This window comes from Tripterygium wilfordii, chromosome 20, assembly GCF_013401445.1.
Source record: "Tripterygium wilfordii isolate XIE 37 chromosome 20, ASM1340144v1, whole genome shotgun sequence".
In the NCBI taxonomy this organism is placed as follows: Eukaryota; Viridiplantae; Streptophyta; class Magnoliopsida; order Celastrales; family Celastraceae; genus Tripterygium; species Tripterygium wilfordii.
Genome location: NC_052251.1, coordinates 1,669,263 through 1,687,781, shown reverse-complemented (window position 1 = coordinate 1,687,781; position 18,519 = coordinate 1,669,263). Strand labels below are relative to the sequence as shown.

The window sequence follows — 18,519 nt, the reverse complement described above, 5'->3', positions numbered from 1 at the left end:
GGTTTTTTTGACATGAATATAATTGACAGAATAGTCGATTTTTAGTGGATAAATTTATAAATTTTTATTAAAAAAACCGCTATACTACTTTCCCATTGTAAACTTATATAGCTTCATCAAAATACATGCTTTGAAACCAATTTTCCTCAAATTTTAACCTCACAAAGTGTCCTCTAAGATATCATCCATTTGATCTTAATAACATAAGTGATTCCATGAACATAAACCCTTCTTCAATTGACTAATAAGATTATCATCCCCAAACTGTTAACTGTTAAGATATGTAAAATAAATGTTACATTTTAATGGTGTGGATGAATGAGATGATAAATGGGGTTCACTGTTTTGGGTCCCACATGTTTCAAATCAATAATATTTTATACCCTTACATTAACCGTTATGTGAGAATTTATATATATAATGGATGAATGGATTATTAACTCGAATGAAAGAAACTTTCTCCTCTATTCTTGTCTATCTTCTGGCTACTCTTCTCCCTAACTCTCTTACATCTCCTTTCCTTTCCCACAAACACAAACACAAACACAAACACAAATTATATCACAAACTTGACATAGTAACATTCCTATTACATATCTCCATTAATTTCTCTCCCATATAGAAAATATAAATATTAGTCCATTACCTATGAATAACATCACATAGAATCATGACGCGAGCACTTATGTAGTTCTTTAATATTACAAAGGTCATTAAACGATGATTTGTCGTTCATAACACACATAAATTATGTACGGGAGATGGTGTTGCGGGCGAGAGCAGGGAGATGGCGCGAATCTGAGAGATGATGAAGAACTAGGGTTTGTGAAGAGGTGTTTTACCACCTCAGCGCCGTCAGCCACATCAGCGACTTCGTTTGCCACGTCGTCTAATTTGGCCGACTAACTAACAGTCAACCCGCCACATAAGCATATGGACTGACCCAAACCGGAAAATTATTCTGCATGAGTTATCAAAATGGAACAAATTTCAAGTTTAAGTTACTAACATAAAATGTTTAAACATTCAGTGACAAAATTGGAACACGATCAATCTTTCGGTAACGACAAGTTATAATAACAAGAGTAAACATGCTTACAAAGAAAAACCAGAGTTGATACCTTTTGAGTTTTGAGATGGTCAAATGGGTTGTTTATTTGTGGTCTTCAATCAAAGAGTGCAACTGTGAGTTGCAGTATTCAGGTGTATTTGAGGAAGTCCTGATGGGCTTGCAAGATCAGGTCATGATCTTCCCATTCATCGCGGTATGTCTCTGGTTGAGCGCGCTTCCGCTTGCTACTTTCATAGTACATTTGTTTTCTCCATTCTTCGACGCCTGAACAACCACATTGAGAAGCAAGCCAATTGTCGTACTCAAACTGCAAAACATAATCCAAAGCTTTAGTAATAGAAATGCATGCATGATCAACATACATTGTTGTTCACAGAGTAAAAGCAACATAGCAGCACTAATCACAGAACCATAACAAAATACTGTTTAACATCCAACCAGGGATGGAATTCAACTGCCCTAACCAGGAAGCCTTGCCATTCATCTGCAGAACCTAAACAATACCACTTTACAAGCACAGAAACAATAGAGCTAATGACTAATGAACTTTTATTTACAACGTACATGCCATGAAAAAATGCATGTATCAGAAATACGAATGCTTCGTTAGAGGTGTGGCCACACGACTGAAGATAAGATAAGAAATGAGATTACTATATCTAAGGTAGGAGTAGAACCAATTGCAGATAAGTTGCGAGAAAACTGTTTAAGAATGTATGGGCATGTACAATGAAGAGAGAGTGGTGCGAATGTGCGATGGTGAGGAGAATCAAAAGAACTTGTATAGGAGATAGTAGAAAGCGAGGAAAAAGACCTAAAACGTCATGGCTTGAAGTAATAAGAAAATATATGGGTTTCATAGGAGTTGATAAAAATATGATCCTAAATAGAAATGAAAAGAGGAAAAGAATACACGTAGTGGATTCCCTTTGATTTTCTCATAAATTCATGTAGCCGACCCATAACATTTGGGATAAAGGCTCAGATGATGATGGTGATGCTTCCAAGAGAAGCTAAAAAAATTAGCACAGAAATAGCCATACAGCTAATCTGTCCACCATACAGAAAGCTCACCTGATAATCCCCCATGTCATGGGTGTATCGCTTTGGCACGCCAGAAGCTTCAAGTTCAGAGTAGAAGGCTTTAATCTCTTCCGCCATCTCTTCTTGGGATGGAAGCTTAATTTGACCGGACAAAACACCAGCAATCCACTTGCATTGAAATTCAAACAATATGAATGGAACAACCTGGCAAGCCACAGAGAGAAGAACAATTTCACTATTAAAAATCAAATATCCAACCAAACCACGGACACACTGGAGATAACTAAAGCTGAACCTTCCATGGTAATCCAACAAAGCAAAGCCATGGGGCCAAGCGTGGAGGAAAAACATGCTTGTACAGCGGTCCCACACGATTGTCATCCACTGTCACGATGCCATTGGTTTCAAGAAATGGGAAGTCATAATGGTACCTTTAAGAGCAAGTCAATTGTAATTAACATTCAGTCTCACCCTTTTCTGGATTTCACATTCAGAGTGTGTAAGAAAATTCATTTGTAAAGAAAGCAAGGTTACTGGAAGATACCCAGTGCAATGTAGAATAACATCAGCAAAGATGACACTCCCATCCTGGAAAACCACAGTACCATCTTCATGGGCGTTTTCTATCTGCATTATTTTCATAAATACAAAGAGTTTAGATAAAGCCATCCACTGGAATCAGGGTCAAACAAGTCCTTCACTCCTTTTGTAAAAGCATCAAGCAAATCATACTATCATGAGTATGTATTTTTACCATGGAATGAAGCCACATATTATCATATCCAGGCAGCCTTTCACATGTTTTGTCAGCAGCGGATCTAGATGCAATATGGACCTCTTTAGCAACCCCAGCTATCTCCCTGGATATATCAGTAGCACTTGCGGCACTTCCTATCAAAATTACAACCTGACCATAAAAGGAAAGTGTTTAGATAAAGACATGCTGAATTCTCGGAAAACAAATAACGAAGGTTCACAAACTCATGACAGAGCGAGAGAGATACAAATAGCTAATGCTTCTAGAATTCATAGAGAGAATAATCCAGATCGATATATTCAAAATTTAATACGCTGATTTCCAACTGCAACTTTCCATGAGAATGATTATCTCATAAAAGTTTTGCACATGCCACAAGAGTAAAGGCACACTAAGTGCAACAGTTCTATCTTCTTATCACTACCACAGTTTCACCAAGCCTCAATGACACAAATAGTGCAAATCTTTTAAGTACAATCCTTTCCCCAAAGACTTGGAAGAACCATTTCACAACACTCTGGTTTCTACGAGAGATTTTTTTCTATAATTTAATGTTAAAAGCACTGAAAAACAGAAAAGAGGGCACACATAGTGTCATACAGACGATAATTCTGAAAAATTAAGACCATTATATCGTCTTATCACGTCGACTGTGCCACAATGACGCAGATGGTGCAACTGATGCACCTTGCACTCCTCAGAAATAAGAGTAAGTTCGATCCATTATGAAACATGAAACTAACTTGTGTAACGGTCCCAAGTAGGATGTTATGCGGCAACAGTAAGTTCTTTCAAAAATTCACGTAAATGACATACAGATTTATGACAAGACAAGGCAAAAGTACCAATTGGAACGCACTTGATCTTGAAAGGGCTCAGGAATACGATAGTTGTGGCTGTGAATTTGTTTTCCTGGCCATGACTTTATGCCTGAAGAAAGCGTGGTAACAAATATAGTAAGATATTTTGTATAAAATAATTTTTGTAATTCCTAATACAACGATGGTTTTAGTAATTAGGATGCTAAAAATTCAGACTACCTTTTAGATGCTTAAGTTACAAAATGATTACATCAAAGGCATAAAGTTTCTCCTCCAGAATATGAACAGAAGCAATACAAGAAGCTAGAAACTGACAAGCCCTCCAGTTACATGTCAAAACACATAAACTGTACTAATTGTCATGTTGACATTTCTGCCCATAGGCTTTAAATAACTCTCAGTTCAGGAATAGATAAATAAGACAACTCAAAGAAAGCACAATCACGGGACACTGGCATTTATAGTTTGAACAAAATATCTTGTGTAATTCCTAAGACAACCATAGTACTAGTATTTAGAATGCTCAAAAGTCAGACCACCTTACAGATCCTTAAACTACCACATGACTACAACAAAGGCATAAAGGTTCTCTTCCAGAGTACTAGGACACAAGCAATACAAAAAGCCAAAAACTCACAAGCCTTCCAGTTTCATGTCAAAGCAAACACACTATAGTAATTGTCATGTTCACATTTCTGCCCGTAGGCTTTAAATAGCACTCTTAGTTAAGGAATAGACAAATATGACAATTCAAAGAAAGCACAATTGCATGAAACCGGCATTTATAGTTTAAATAAAATCTCATCAACCAAGACTACTTAAACACGATTTTATTACCAACCAAACCACGGTGCAACAGGAGTTATCAGGTTGAGGAATCCGGCCTTCAATTCAAGCACCCTATTTAAATTTGACACAAAACCATAAGAGGACCAGCATTCCAATTCAATTATTAATGTGATTATGATTCCACCTTATAATCCTCTGATTTTTACTCCTGAATTTCGTAGCATTTATACGAATAAATCATGATCCCCAGAAAACTAGATGATGGAAGTTAGCACCACAAATTCTAATCAATAAATGCCCCTATAAAATCATACAACTTAAATTATTATCTCATATAATTCTCCCATCAAACACACAATAGTAGCCAATTTTCATTTATAACTACTTAGAACTTAAAAAATAAAAAAAAAATCATTGTTATATGCACTGTTCAAGTATCAAACTTCTAGTAAAAAGTCAAGATAAAATGAGAAAGCAAAAGGTCAATAACTGCGAAAATAATTACCGGGAATTTCCGCAATCCGAGGCTCAGTGTAGTGTCCATTGCAGACAACAACAGCATCAAAATTCTCATCGTCAACATCGCCCCTCCTGTTGGACTTCACCCTCCACTCTCTACCATTCTCCTCTAATTTCACGTTCACCACTTCAGACTCAAACCTCACCATCTCTTCAATCCTGAATTCACCCGCAAAATCCTTCAGATACATCAACACCTCCTTGTGACCCGGGAATCTCCTCGGATCTCTGTCTTTGCCTTCTCGGCTCAAAAACGGATAATCCTGATAACCCATCACCTCTCTAGGGAGGTTAGTACGAAGGGAGCTGTAGAGGCTGGAGTGGACGACGAGACGCTTCGGGTCAACGCCCAGAAGGTCCGGTTCCACTCGAGGATTGTACACCCAGGTACCGCCAATTTGATCACTTTTCTCGAAGACAACGACCTTGTGTCCCTCACGACGGAGCTCGCGAGCAGCCACAAGGCCACCCGCACCAGCTCCGATGACAGCCACGTGCCGGGGAATGGTTATTGACGACATTGACATTTGTGATGTCAGTAATGATCTCCCCCTGAGCATTGAGGTTGGCCAGTTGATTTTATATAAAGACGGGATAGTGGGCTGAAATGTTTTTGCTGAAATTACCCGAAATTCATTAAATGTCAGCCATACATTTCATCTGGTGGCTGAGATTTAAGCTTGAATGATTTGAGATGTATTTAGGTAATTTCAGCAAAAACATTTCAGCCCCCAGTAGAAGCAGAACTGTAAATTCAGAGTCTAATCCTACCCTATATTTCAGCCACGTGTTGACGTCGGTTTTAAGGATGCTCATTGTCTTATCAAAACCAAATTAAAGGGGAAAACAACTAATTACTAATGTGTGAAAAATCTGTAGTTGATATTTTATTTTTACAAATCTCAATATCTAATGACTAATGGCTCAAAATTATTTTAAATTTTATTCGTTTTGAAATATCAAGTTTGAAAATTTAGAAATAAACATAAATATAAATGATAAATGGTAACTTCTAGCATAAAATCTAATTTATAAACCTCAACTTACACTGTGTCAAATAAGTGATTTTTATGCACAGATCTAACGATCCAAGTTTAAACATATATCTTTATTCTAATTTTGTTCGATTCAATCAAACTTAATGATACGTTTGGTAGAATTTATAAGCTGTGAAATAAATTGTCACATGACAATGAAGGGTGTGCTTTCTTGTTCTAATTCGTCTCTGTCAAGGCACTCAATAAGTCTTTGTGAAAACCTTGACTACAAGAGTGGTGAGGATGAGAATGAACAGGTTGGGTTGAAATCAGAACTCTGAATATGTGTGGTTACAAGACAAGCATGGTGCGAGAATAGTTATGTAGAAGCTAATGAGGCATTGGGTGGTTCGCATCAAAGCCTAAATACATTTCAAGATGGAGATGGTTTGTAGCTCGTGCATGGCTAGAGTTGGACCATTTCAACCGTCGGCCCATTTACTGCCCCAGACCTGAGTCAGGATCACATAGCCTTGTCAATCCAGTGGATCAGGGTTTTTTCAGTTACTTGAACGATTTTTTTCTTTCTTTCTTTTTTATGTCTTTTTCTCTTTTCCAACCCGCCCCACAATGGATTTGGCCCAATGTCTACTAACCCAACTAGACAAGGGATGGACTTTAGGATAGGCCCACCTACGATAGTATCAGCCCATGAGCCTGCACGCAGACAAGCGCACTCTCAATGAAAGCACCAATGATGAATACCCGGCACACGGGATGGGGGTCCAAGTCTAGCATCACAAATTTGGGTTTAACTATTTATTGAAAACACAGGTTTACAATAGCAGGTTTGTCCTCCCTTATAAGCTCGACTCCAAATCCATCATCTTTCAATGTGGGATTCACATCAATCCTCCCCCTAGGAGTATGCATGTCCTCGTGCATGGCTAGGGTTGGACCATTTCGACCGTCGACCCATTTACCGCCCCAGACCTGTGAGCCATGATCACATAGCACTGTCAATCCAGTGGATCAAGGCTTTCTCAGTTACTTGAACGTTTTTTCCGCTCAAATTAGTATGAACTGATGTTGAATCTGGAAAGACAAAGTCGTACGAGTCAGTATGGACTGGCCCAAAGTGAAAAAGGTATTACTAGTGCAATGGGGCTGTTACACTTTTTCTTTTCAGTTTTATTCGTAGACAAACATGGCCGATCGCATCAGCTCTGTATATACAAACCAAACTCGGGCTTGGCCCAGGTTTTGGATAGACAAAGCCCTATTGTTTTTTTTTTTTAAGTTCAGGCCCAGTGATTGTTGTCAAAATTAAAGTGCTTTTCCATGACGGATCTTTGAAGAAGAACAAATTTCTTTTTGATTTTACTTTTAAGTCTTTGGATACTCTTAAAATGTGTTTGAAGGATCTATTATCTAGGGCTATATGTTTAGAATTCCCTTATCATCATAGTCTAAGTTTCATCATTAACTTCCTTTAAGAGAGATGATTAATTTTATGAATACTAAATCCATCCAAGGTATACATGTATATATACACATATACTTAGACACCATCATGTGTTTCTTACTTCTTAACCATTGGTGATTGCTTAATTAAGTGGTAGGTCCATTAATCATAGCGTTTGATATTTGCATTCATCTCCATGAGATTAACTACATGCTTGCTAGTAGAAAATTAAGTAACTGTCTTATGGATCTCAGTGTTTTTTTGTCTCAAATGTTGTGATGGACACACACGATTTCGTGTGGATCGTGTGATCACACAAATTTACATGAATGATGTGCGTTCATCTCAACATTTAGGATCATTAAGAAAAAAAATACTGAAATCCTTAGCATTTTCAAAAATTAATTAAGATATGTTGTAAATTAAGGTTTGTAGTAAATTAAGGTGTCTTTATCATGCGCCACTCCATCATTAACATATAATAACATTTTTTTACTACTTTACTCTCTCCTCTCTCTTCTCTCCTCATTTTTTCCCTCCTCTCTCTCTTCACTCCTCTCTTTCTCACTCCTCTCTCTCTCCTCACTCTTTCTCTCTCCTCACTCTCTCCTCACTTTTTCTCTCTCCTCACTCTTTTCTTTCCCTCTCTTCTTTCTCTCTCCTCTATTTCTCTATCCTCTCCTCACATTTTGACTCCTTTCTCTCTCCTCACTTTCTCTCTCTCTCTCTCTTCTTTCTCTCTCCTCTTTCTCTCTCTTCTTTCTCACTCCTCACTCTCTCCTCTCTCTCTCCTCACTCCTTTCTTTCTCTCTCTTCTTTCTCTCTCATCACTCATCTCTTTCTCTCTCCTCTCCTCACTTTTTCACTCTTTTCTCTCTCCTATGTCTCTCCTCACTTTTTCTCTCTCTTCTTTCTCTCTCCTCAATTTTTTTCTCTAATTTTTAATAACATTAATTTATTAGTTTAATTAATATACTGTTTTAAATGTAATTAATTTATTATTTTAAATAGAAGTAATTTATATGAATCGAATAAATAAATGAAAGAGAAATAAATATTATTTTAATGCAATAGAGAATATGATAGGTAATCTGATGCAGTGTTGATTGGATAGGGAATCTGTAAAATAGGGGAAAGTGACATTTTGTCTGTATTTTAGGGAATCTGTTAAGAGAAACTGATGCAGATGCTCTAACAACGGTCTAGTGGTTGTACAATGAAAGAATATTTAATTAATTGCTAGCATAAATATATGACCAACCCATTTGCCATTGTTTGTCATCTCTTCATATAATTAACGATGTGTGTGTTTGGTAGAGCGGTTGTGTTGATTTTCCACGCTAGCCGTTAAGATGTGAGAAAAAAACTGAGCTTAAAACTATGAAATAAACTGTGAGATGTTTGGTAGAGGATGTTAACTGTTGTTAGCAGTTAAGTTCTGTAAAATATATGTTGTTTGTATTTTTTAAATTTTATTTATTTCATTTTAATAATTAATCTATTTAATATAAATATTAATCTATTTAATATTAATATAAATATATTTAATATGTATAATATGTATCATATAAATATACAATATTTAAATATATTTAATCAAAAGTTATGGACCCACAGGGAAAAAAATTTAAAAAACATAGAAATAACATGTTTTGGCATGGGATCCATGCAAAAAGCCATGAGACCAACACTATATATATATATATATATATATAGAGGGATTCTCAAGTGCGGGATCCATCTAACACCATTTAAGCAAGGGCCCCATCACGTGTGGGGACCACATTTACACATAATGAATGGTGTTAGATGGATCCCTTATTTTAAATAAAGTGAGGGATCCCTCACTTGAGAATTTTCATATATATATCTTTTGACATGGGACCCATGCCAATCACCAAACCGCCCTAGAGAAAGCTCTATTTCGGAGGCTTTTTCCTAAGCTTTTCTGGGAGGACGGTACCGTCTTACAAAATGATGTGTTTGGTGAAGCGGGGTGAGAAAGCAGGCTCGCTAGTGAATTGCTCTGTGGCCCGCTTCACCAAGGAAGGCCCATTTCAAATTTCTTTTCTTCTATTTTATGAAAAATGATGGTTCAATAATTAATGGTCTAGCAGCAGAATGTATTGATTCTGCATTGAAATTGGGGATGCCCAAAGAAGTGCAATATCGATGGGTGTGTGGATGGGAAAAGTAGGGACAATAAGATCTTGGTGTGCTAGCTATCTTCTAAAGGATCTCCACATATTTAAGCACTAATCCAAAAGGGAAAGTATATACTCACGCCTCTAGGGCACCCTACCCTACACTCTACTACTGTTTGTAGTTTTGTACATAAATACTATCATTCTAAGACTCTATAGTCTATATTGACCCACATTGAATGTATAGGTATGAACTAGGGCAATTCGTGTGAGAGTATATGGTGTAGATGTTGTAGTGGATAAAAATCTCATCTTCGCCGAAAACAACAAAGGTCAGTGAATCCGACGATCGTGATTTGATCGCAAACACTGCTACGCTCCAATAAGTTTAGAGGTTTTTTTTTATCATCAGCCAATTTTATCCCAACAGTCAACATATATTCAAACAACAGCGGACCTCCCACGTTGGAGTTTGGACAAACGGAACAAAAACCAGGTGGATGTTTATGCGGAGTCCTTGTGATCTGCACGTGATTTTCATGTCCTACTCTCGTGTTGGATGGACAAAGTTCGTTTGTCTTGACTTGAAGCCTACTTAACTTTTACCTAGTTTTTATCTTGTCCAATCGAATCTATCACCTTGCACGTCTCCGTTTGTTTCCCGAGAAAAATTGCAAGTCGTTGATTGGGGGGATATTTCTTTTATTTTCTTCAAAAGTGCACCTGTTATCCGGGCAGCTCGATTATCTATCCGAACAGCTACACCAAGACAGGCCAAAAAAAATCCACATAAATTGATGTAGTTACCCAAAAACAAAAACAGTAAATTGAAAAACAAAAGAGCAGAGACAGTATATTTGACTTTGTCTCTTAGTCTCCACCCTATATACCTTAAAATTTTGTGATTTCCGAACCTAAAAGTGTGTTTGTAGTTTATACAAGAAGATATTTTTGGCAACTTAGAATTGTTCATGTGGCCTCATGACAAGCCAAGCTCTTTGATGTGCTTTAACAATTGAAAATAATGACACCAGGCAGAGAATACTCAAGAGTAACTAGAGTAATATCTTTCCAAGTCCAGCTAATTTATTTGGAGCTGCCCCATGAACCAAGCTCTTAAATTGCGTGGTACGTGTGGGACGGGATATTTCACATACCCGAGATTTCTCATGTAGGATGGAGTCCAATGTAACCGTGTCTTAGAAGAGTTTTTGGTTAAAAAAAATATAGTAGTATCTATCTCCTTAAAAGCTTTAAGATTAAATACGTACTAAGATTATTAGTTGTTACCTTTCTCTCATGTATATCTTTAAAAATGTGCAGTCTAAACATGATCGGTAACAAACCACACCACAGAGAGGACCAAATGTATCATTTATCCATGATTTTTATAACAAGTGGCTTTAACACTTAAACCAAATTATTAGTATAATAAGTTAAAAGTGGTTCTGAAACCTATACCCCAAATTATTGATATAATATGACTAAATAAATAATTCAATAAATTGTTGGTACACACGCATCTCAATTTTTTTTTTATCTTCTATGTCAGAGACATGGGGTGTAAATACCAATTGTGAGGGTGTCAATACCTCTTCTCATTGAGTAAATGAATACAATTAAATCTGTGACCTCACTTAAGGGTGTAAAATACTTTTTTACCTTTAAGTGATTCATTGATGAAAAAAGTGGTTCATATTTTACAATATATATATATAATGCTCTCTCTCTTACATTTTTTCTGTTCAGTTTAGGCAAAGACAAATCTTGTAGAATCTAAACATTCCAAAAGACAAATGTGTATATATATATATATAAAAGATTTTGGTACACAAAAGATACGCAATATCCAATGTTGTTTCGATAGATATTCCATGGAGAAGTTTCGTTCTTATGTGCGGATTCCACGGGCAGTGGATTGTGGAGCCCATGACCCTGAGTTGCCTACTTGCCTCTCACACTTCAACTCTCCCATTGTATATTTGGGTTTAATGTGAAAGTGATGAGCGTTGCCCACACAATATTTTGCTACAGATTTGAAAGCAACCCATCATACACTCCAACACACAAAACATGAAATGAAATGTACCCACCTAACCTAAATTCTCACTGTAAGAATAGAATGTAAAGTAAGGGCATAAAATACGGATCACCCTTTCACCATTAATTTTTAAATGAAATGATCAATGTGACTCATTACTTTAGATACATTTTCACTTAAATTAATAGTGAAAAAGGTGATCCGCATTTTATACCGTTATGTGAGAATCACTCACCTAACTAATTACCAGTTCCTTTAAAGGGTTTCAATGGTATAATTAATGTCTGAGTAGATAAAACGAGCCTTGAATCCTCAATTTGCCATGCATCCTCAACTCAAAATCTTCATTTTGTTTTTAGATGGTGGCAATGATTCTCCTTCTAATTAATGATCTTGAGCAACCCATTTGACCAATTTATCGGCCTAAGCTTTGAGATGCCTGTCAATTTGTAAGTGTTGAAACAAATATCATTACAATACAAGGATAACCAATCAGACCTGTAGAACAACTCCAAAGGGACATTTAATTGACAAATTATGTTTTGGAACTTATAAGCTAAGTTATAAGTTACAAATACCCTCCACCAAACACATTTTAATATGGATTAAATTCTAACTTAGTTGGTCATTATTCATGAGTTCTAGTTCCCGCATCCCAGTGGCGAAGTCACTTGAAAATCACTGGGGGCATGAAAAAAAAAATAGTTAGTCTTACATATAAAAAAAAGAAAATGACCCCATCGGTTATACCTTGAGGCCCTCAATGCCCATGCCCGACTTATATGAACTTGCACACGGTAGACAACATTACCTATTATTGAAGAAATGTGCATGACTCTTAAGTATCAACTAGCGATATATATTGCAAATATACGAATAAATGATAGATTTAATCATTTGAAGGGGGTTGGTGATCTTTCTATATTGTTAGTGCAAAAAAAAGAAGCATCTCTCTTTTGCTTGGTGTATTGTCTTTTGAAGTTAGCATTTGTTTTGTCTATAGTAACGGCAAGTGTAGAAAAATGCTCCTCAAGAATGAATATTATCAAGATGAATTTGTGTAATCGGATGAGTGACCATTTTCAAAATGATTGTCTGGTATGTTTCTAAATATGAAAAATTGGTAAAGAATAATTGTAAAAAATAAAGATAATTCATGCCATATAAACAATCAAAAAAAAATTCCCTACACGTGTTGCCCCTAGACCCAACTTCTTAATTGTGGCCCAATAAGTTCGAATCCCAAATCAGCAACTGATTGTCCCCCAACTTTAATGTCTACATACTATTTTTATGCTAAGCATATGATTTTAACTAGAAGCACCAAACAGTGGATACATCGTACTATGATGGATTGGATTAATCCAAATCTTGTCATGTTATGCAAAGTACTAGGAAGATGAGGACAAGTTGGGAATTATGTAAAAGGTGGTGGAGTACAGGTCAGTCCAAACTCGAGAAGGGCGGAAAAAGCAAGCTCAAGTACAAGGTGCCAACAACTGCCAAGCAGAGGCTAGTGACTGCAATAACAAAGCGAAAATTTAAAAACAGTAATTAAAAATGGAAAATGTTGTGAATGTAGAGACATATACCGATATACGGGAGGGAGGGAGGGAGATGGGGGCCTCGTGATTCCAAAGTTTTGTTCTTTTATGCCCTTTTGATCTCCTTCCTCATTTACTACTCATCGAAAAGATCTTTTTTTCCTTGTGCAGAGAGTCCCCACTCTCTCCCTCTCTCTCGTTTACTTCAAAGTTCAAACCCAGTAATTTTTACAAACACATATAAATACCCACTTTCGCTTCTCTCCCGTTTATCTTTTTTTTTTAATTTTAATAATTGTTTCTATTCTAGTGGGAAAGCCCACAAACCAGGGGGGAAACGAACGGAGGCAGACAGAGAGGGTGGTTGTTTGTCTCGGAACATAGACATATTGAGGCTCAATGTCGGCTTACACGGACAAGGATCCTCGCATTCATGGCATTAAAAACAAGATTCGGGTCGTCCCCAATTTTCCTAAACCAGGTTTCTTTTTCTTCGTCGTCTTCTTGCGAATAATTTTCTTGGGTGACTTGTTATTGTTAAAGTTTATTAATCCTGTTTGGTTGCTGACAAAATATCATCAAGAAAATTGCGAGTCTGGGAATTTTTTTTTGTGATCAGTCTAAAGTGGCTTGTGCTGGTCTCGCTTATATTCACGAAATTATAGATATCACCTAAAGATTTTAACTTTAAAAATTTCTCAAAGAAGTTGTGTATGCTACCTAGGCATTCATTCTCTATTTCTCAATTTTTTGTTTCTCTTCGTAGTTTTGCTTTTTATTTGAAGTGACTAAGAAAGATTTGATCTTTGAACCTAGTAGCAATCATTCTTGCAGGTATTATGTTCCAAGACATTACGACTCTGTTGCTGGATCCCAAAGCATTCAGGGACACGATTGATTTGTTCGTTGAGAGATACAAAGGCAAGAACATATCAGTAGTTGCAGGTAAAGAAATAAAAAAAATGAACTCTTTTTTTTCTTTTCCATAAGGGTGGTTAGGGGTTGAAGATGAAAGTGGTGATGGTGGTGGGGTCCAATCATACAAAGGAAAATGAGAGCATTGCATAAGTTTCTGGTTGTCTTTTTGAATTCTTTTGAAGGAAATCATGGAGTATGGAAGAATTTACGGTGTTGTTTGTTTTGATTTCTTGTTTGACTAATGGGTTTTGTTAGTGGGGTTTGCCATTCATTGCTCTCCCTGTTCAAGTTTTTCTTTTGAACGGCTCAGATTTGCCGCCACCCCATCTTTCTCTATTTCTTTGGATTGTGGTGGGCATCTCCTAGGATCCGATTTGGCTGTATGGTAGTTGGTGATGGATGCCCACCTTGTTAAAGGTGGACCTCAATGATTCAAGCTTGGATTCAACCCCATTTTTTGTTTTTTCTTTTGTTTTGGTTGCATTATGACGTAGTTTTCCAATTTCCATTTTTCACTGTTGGAGGGATTTAGCCTGTGGCTCATTTATACCCTATCTTGTCAATAACTCTCTCTCTCTCTCTCTACCCCTCTCTTGTTTCTTCTTCCAAATATTTCTGCTTGAAATTCTATGGCATTGGGGTTGAGATAAAATGAGTTGGTTGTGGTTTATGGTGTATTGGTGTGTAGAGTGATTTTGGTACATTGGTTCCATTTGAACTCTTGAGATAATCCTAACAAGTGTAATGAACAGTCATTGTGTTTAATGTGATTGCTGCACCTTGAATGTTGCATCTCTGTAGTCTGTACTGTCATTTGTGTGGCTTACCAGTTTATGCCTTTTATGGCCAAAACATGCTTTACCGGACATTGCATTTGTCAAAATTTTGTGTTGAGAAGTCTCCATTTTCAATCTTTTACAAATTGATGAGATGCCAACATTTTGTATTTCGTCACCACCTGGTTCCGAAAGCCTTAGTAGCCCCCAGTCCTATATGCCAAAAAAACCCCAATTAAAATACCGTTAGTGTGTATATGATTGATACCAACTTTTCAATCATATAAGGTAAATAACACTCACGCACAATGCTCCTGCAGTGGACGGGGTCAGGGACAAGCAAGATATACCTAGACTTTACCTCCACATAATATGTGTAAAGGCTGTTTCCAAGAATTTAACCTAAAAACATTTCTCCAATTTTAGTCTAGTCTGATGAGTGTGCATGCTTTTGTGCCCATGAGTACTATGTTGCCTTCCTTGGTCTCTAGAGAACTTTGTACTTGATTTGAGTTTTTCTCTTATTAATTTAATATTTTCATTTTATTCTAAGCAGTGAACCAACCAATAACTTAAGTAGTTATATGTTTCTTGTATCATGATAAATACATACATTACATCCCTCCATTTTTCTTTGTTTCTGGATGAGTACAAGGTTTATGGTTTTTTTTTTTTTTTTTTACAACAGGAATAGAGGCTCGAGGCTTTATATTTGGACCTCCTATTGCTCTTGCAATTGGGGCAAAGTTTGTACCCCTAAGAAAACCAAAGAAGTTGCCTGGTATTTCATGTCTCTATATAGTCATATTAATTGCAGTGTGATTGCATCTGTACTTCTGAGATTAAACATGTGATAATTTTGTAAAACCGAATAAGTTGCGTGGTATTTCATGTCTCTTCATGTTGCCACAGGACTAGAGGCTTTATATTTGGACCTCCCATTGCTATGGCAATTGGTGCACTGCTTTGTGTTCTTTTTATCCACATATGATTGTGATTTATGCCGCTGGCAAAGTTGGTCCTGCGGCGATCAAGCAATGCCTTGATCATTCTGGAAGGAATTTCATGAATTACATTATGGTTTTGCATTTTCTTATTCTGTATAAGTAAACCGACAAGCTTTTGAGACCTCCCTAGTTTCTGTCATATCTATGGCTTTCATTGAGCTGAAATGGATTGGTGTAATTGCACATTTCTGATGGTTGTTTTATATAAAGAGCTATAGCCTATTCAGATTTTTCTGCGAAACACCTACTGTATAATGTCAGGTGAAGTTATCTTTGAAGAGTATGTATTGGAATATGGAAGGGATTGTCTTGAAATGCATGTTGGAGCAGTTCAACCTGGTGAAAATGCTTTGGTGGTCGATGATTTGATTGCTACTGGTGGCACTCTTCGTGCAGCTATGAATTTACTGGGTAATGACTCTTAATTTTTTTTAGAAGATCTTAGTATGTGAAAATGATTTTATTTTAGTTGTTGGAAATTTAAAGTGCATGTTCTCAGTTTGATTGTTGAATGTGACATTTTTTCGGCTGTTAATGTTTGTTATTTTGTCTTGATTACCGAATTTTCTTGCACGTTAGGAAGAAAAAACTACGAATATCAGTTTTCTTGCTAGACTGTTGATATGTTGCTCTTAAATGGACCGAATATTGAACTTACTTGTTATTGGTTAATTAACTGTTTGAGTTGTAATTGCTATCACTCAACTCATTTCTGTTCAAAGTTCCGTTGATGTGCAAGCTTTAAATTTTAAAATTGCTCGTTGATGTGGAAAATCATGTTGCTTTGTTCTGACATACATTTTTTACAGAACGTGCTGGAGCGGAAGTGGTTGAATGTGCTTGTGTGATTGAATTACCAGATTTAAAGGTGTGTTCTTGCAACCCCAATTTCTTCTTTCTCTTACCCTCACTTCTCATACTCAAGATAATTAGCCAATTAGGTTGATGCGGCTTCTGCATTGCTTTGGCCTTTCGTCGCAACATTAGTGACGTAATTTGCTGCTTAATGCCTTGGTTATATTATCTGGAATGGTGCTTGGTGGTTCTATCAATAAAAAATATTTCTCCGGTGTGGCACGTCCTTCGTCTACCACCCCAAAATGTAGAAATACACACCAAGCAGCATTGTTGAAAACCTATAAAATTAGACAACATAGCTAAGGAATACACACCAGCGTATGCCTGCAGGGTTTTCATGGTTCGATCCCCAGTGGGATCTATTCCCGTCACACACACTTGTGTAGATATGCCAAATGGTCTCTATATTTTCTTATTATCATCGTCGTCAAAATTATAGTTGTTTTGTATAATCTTAGACAGTGTGAAATGCTGAAATTCTTTTTTGGCTGGGATATGCAGTTATCTAGAATACTTGAATCGTTAAACACCATGCTGTGATTGTCAAGCTTGTTTTGAGTTGAAAAGAACTGACTGTAATCCCTATTTCATCTGTCTTCGGCCAAACTAAGATCGTCAATTTCACCTCATCTTCATCTTCATCTTTTTCCTTATGTTGCCATTTCAGTTTTGCTGTTGATACCAAGATGTTTGCTTGATATTTTTGGTGGGATCGTGTTGCGCTATTCTCTGTCACTAATTTTACTTACTGTCACAGGGTCGTGAGCGATTGAACGGCAAGCCATTGTTCGTGCTTGTGGAATCCCATTAATTCTACTGCGACGACGCCTGCTGCCATAACTAGATGTACATTAAAGGGTATTGTTGGCTACATTTTTATCTGGGTTCTTACATTGACCCATCAACTGTTTCTATGATAAGTGAATTTTGATGATCCTTATCCTTGGTGGTTGATAGTGATACCACTTGTTTCTCCTGGTTACACAAAAACATTGAATTTAAAGATGCTTTGTAGGGAATCCTTGATCAATTTATCAAATCGCCTTTCATTTCATTTGGTTTGACCCTTTTGATAATTAGGGAGATATTTACTTTGCACAAAGTTGTAAGAATTTGTGCCAACTTTTGGTCTAATCTGTGCTTGTCAATTTTACACAAAGATATTTGCTTACACATTCTTGGCATATATTTTACACGTAGCAATATTCTGGTTAGTTGTACCTTCGGAATTTTAGGATGTACGGTGCCCGACGTTGGGAGTTCGACCCAATCAGTTGAGTTTTTTTTTTTTGGAATCCTAGTTTTGTGGGTTTGTCCCACTTCCTCGTCCCTACGCGCTTGGGCTTTGGCCCAATATTACTTGTCATTAGGATGGTTCGAGCTATTTTGATTGCTTAAGGTTTACGCTCATTTAGTTGTTTAAAAGGCATGTTGGGCTGGGCATATTTCCACTTAATGGATGGTCAAATTGTTCCATTAGGTTGACAATGTACGGTACGAGTTAGCACCCAAATCGGTTATAGCTTGTTGTTTGAACCTACTAAACCAAATCCTGTAGTAGTTTGGAACTTCCTTCAACCTCAAAACCTAAGTACCTAAACCAGAAAGCTCTGTATTACTTGTCATATCAAGTTTGGTTAGGTGTGTTGAGTTTGTTTTAGTACCAAAGTAGAAAGAACATGGTTGGAGATTACAGGGAGAGTATTAAATCTAAATGTCTATCCAGAACTGAATTTGCAGGCTAAATATATATATATAAGTTATGGTATATGCATATATCACAAATA

The 18,519-nt window shown here is 36.7% G+C and overlaps 2 protein-coding genes across 2 annotated transcripts; one reads left to right on the top strand and one right to left on the bottom strand.

The window, feature by feature from the left end:
* Window positions 1–538: 538 nt before the first annotated feature.
* LOC119986402 (flavin-containing monooxygenase FMO GS-OX-like 4) lies at window positions 539–5,586 on the bottom strand. The gene is made up of 8 exons (XM_038830954.1): window positions 4,989–5,586; window positions 3,733–3,803; window positions 2,871–3,023; window positions 2,661–2,743; window positions 2,412–2,547; window positions 2,147–2,320; window positions 1,122–1,379; window positions 539–961 (listed from the first exon to the last, which is right to left on the bottom strand). The coding sequence occupies exons 1-7, from the start codon at window positions 5,560–5,562 to the stop codon at window positions 1,200–1,202; spliced, it is 1,371 nt and encodes a 456-aa protein (XP_038686882.1). The 5' UTR covers window positions 5,563–5,586; the 3' UTR covers window positions 539–961; window positions 1,122–1,199.
* A 7,584-nt stretch (window positions 5,587–13,170) lies between these two features.
* LOC119986405 (adenine phosphoribosyltransferase 3-like) lies at window positions 13,171–17,786 on the top strand. The gene is made up of 6 exons (XM_038830957.1): window positions 13,171–13,654; window positions 14,008–14,118; window positions 15,556–15,648; window positions 16,136–16,285; window positions 16,684–16,742; window positions 17,490–17,786. The coding sequence occupies exons 1-6, from the start codon at window positions 13,573–13,575 to the stop codon at window positions 17,541–17,543; spliced, it is 549 nt and encodes a 182-aa protein (XP_038686885.1). The 5' UTR covers window positions 13,171–13,572; the 3' UTR covers window positions 17,544–17,786.
* The last annotated feature ends 733 nt before the right edge of the window (window positions 17,787–18,519 follow it).

Excerpts from the sequence above, each read along its gene's own strand:
- LOC119986402 (XM_038830954.1), bottom strand. The coding sequence starts at position 5,562 with ATGCTCAGGGGGAGATCATTACTGACATCACAAATGTCAATGTCGTCA. Across the intron at positions 3,024-3,732 it reads CTGAGCCCTTTCAAGATCAA|GTTGTAATTTTGATAGGAAG; the intron begins GTGCGTTCCAAT and ends TTTTATGGTCAG. Across the intron at positions 2,744-2,870 it reads ATATGTGGCTTCATTCCATG|ATAGAAAACGCCCATGAAGA; the intron begins GTAAAAATACAT and ends AAAATAATGCAG.
- LOC119986405 (XM_038830957.1), top strand. The coding sequence starts at position 13,573 with ATGTCGGCTTACACGGACAAGGATCCTCGCATTCATGGCATTAAAAAC. Across the intron at positions 14,119-15,555 it reads GAACATATCAGTAGTTGCAG|GAATAGAGGCTCGAGGCTTT; the intron begins GTAAAGAAATAA and ends TTTTTACAACAG. Across the intron at positions 16,743-17,489 it reads TTGAATTACCAGATTTAAAG|GGTCGTGAGCGATTGAACGG; the intron begins GTGTGTTCTTGC and ends TTACTGTCACAG.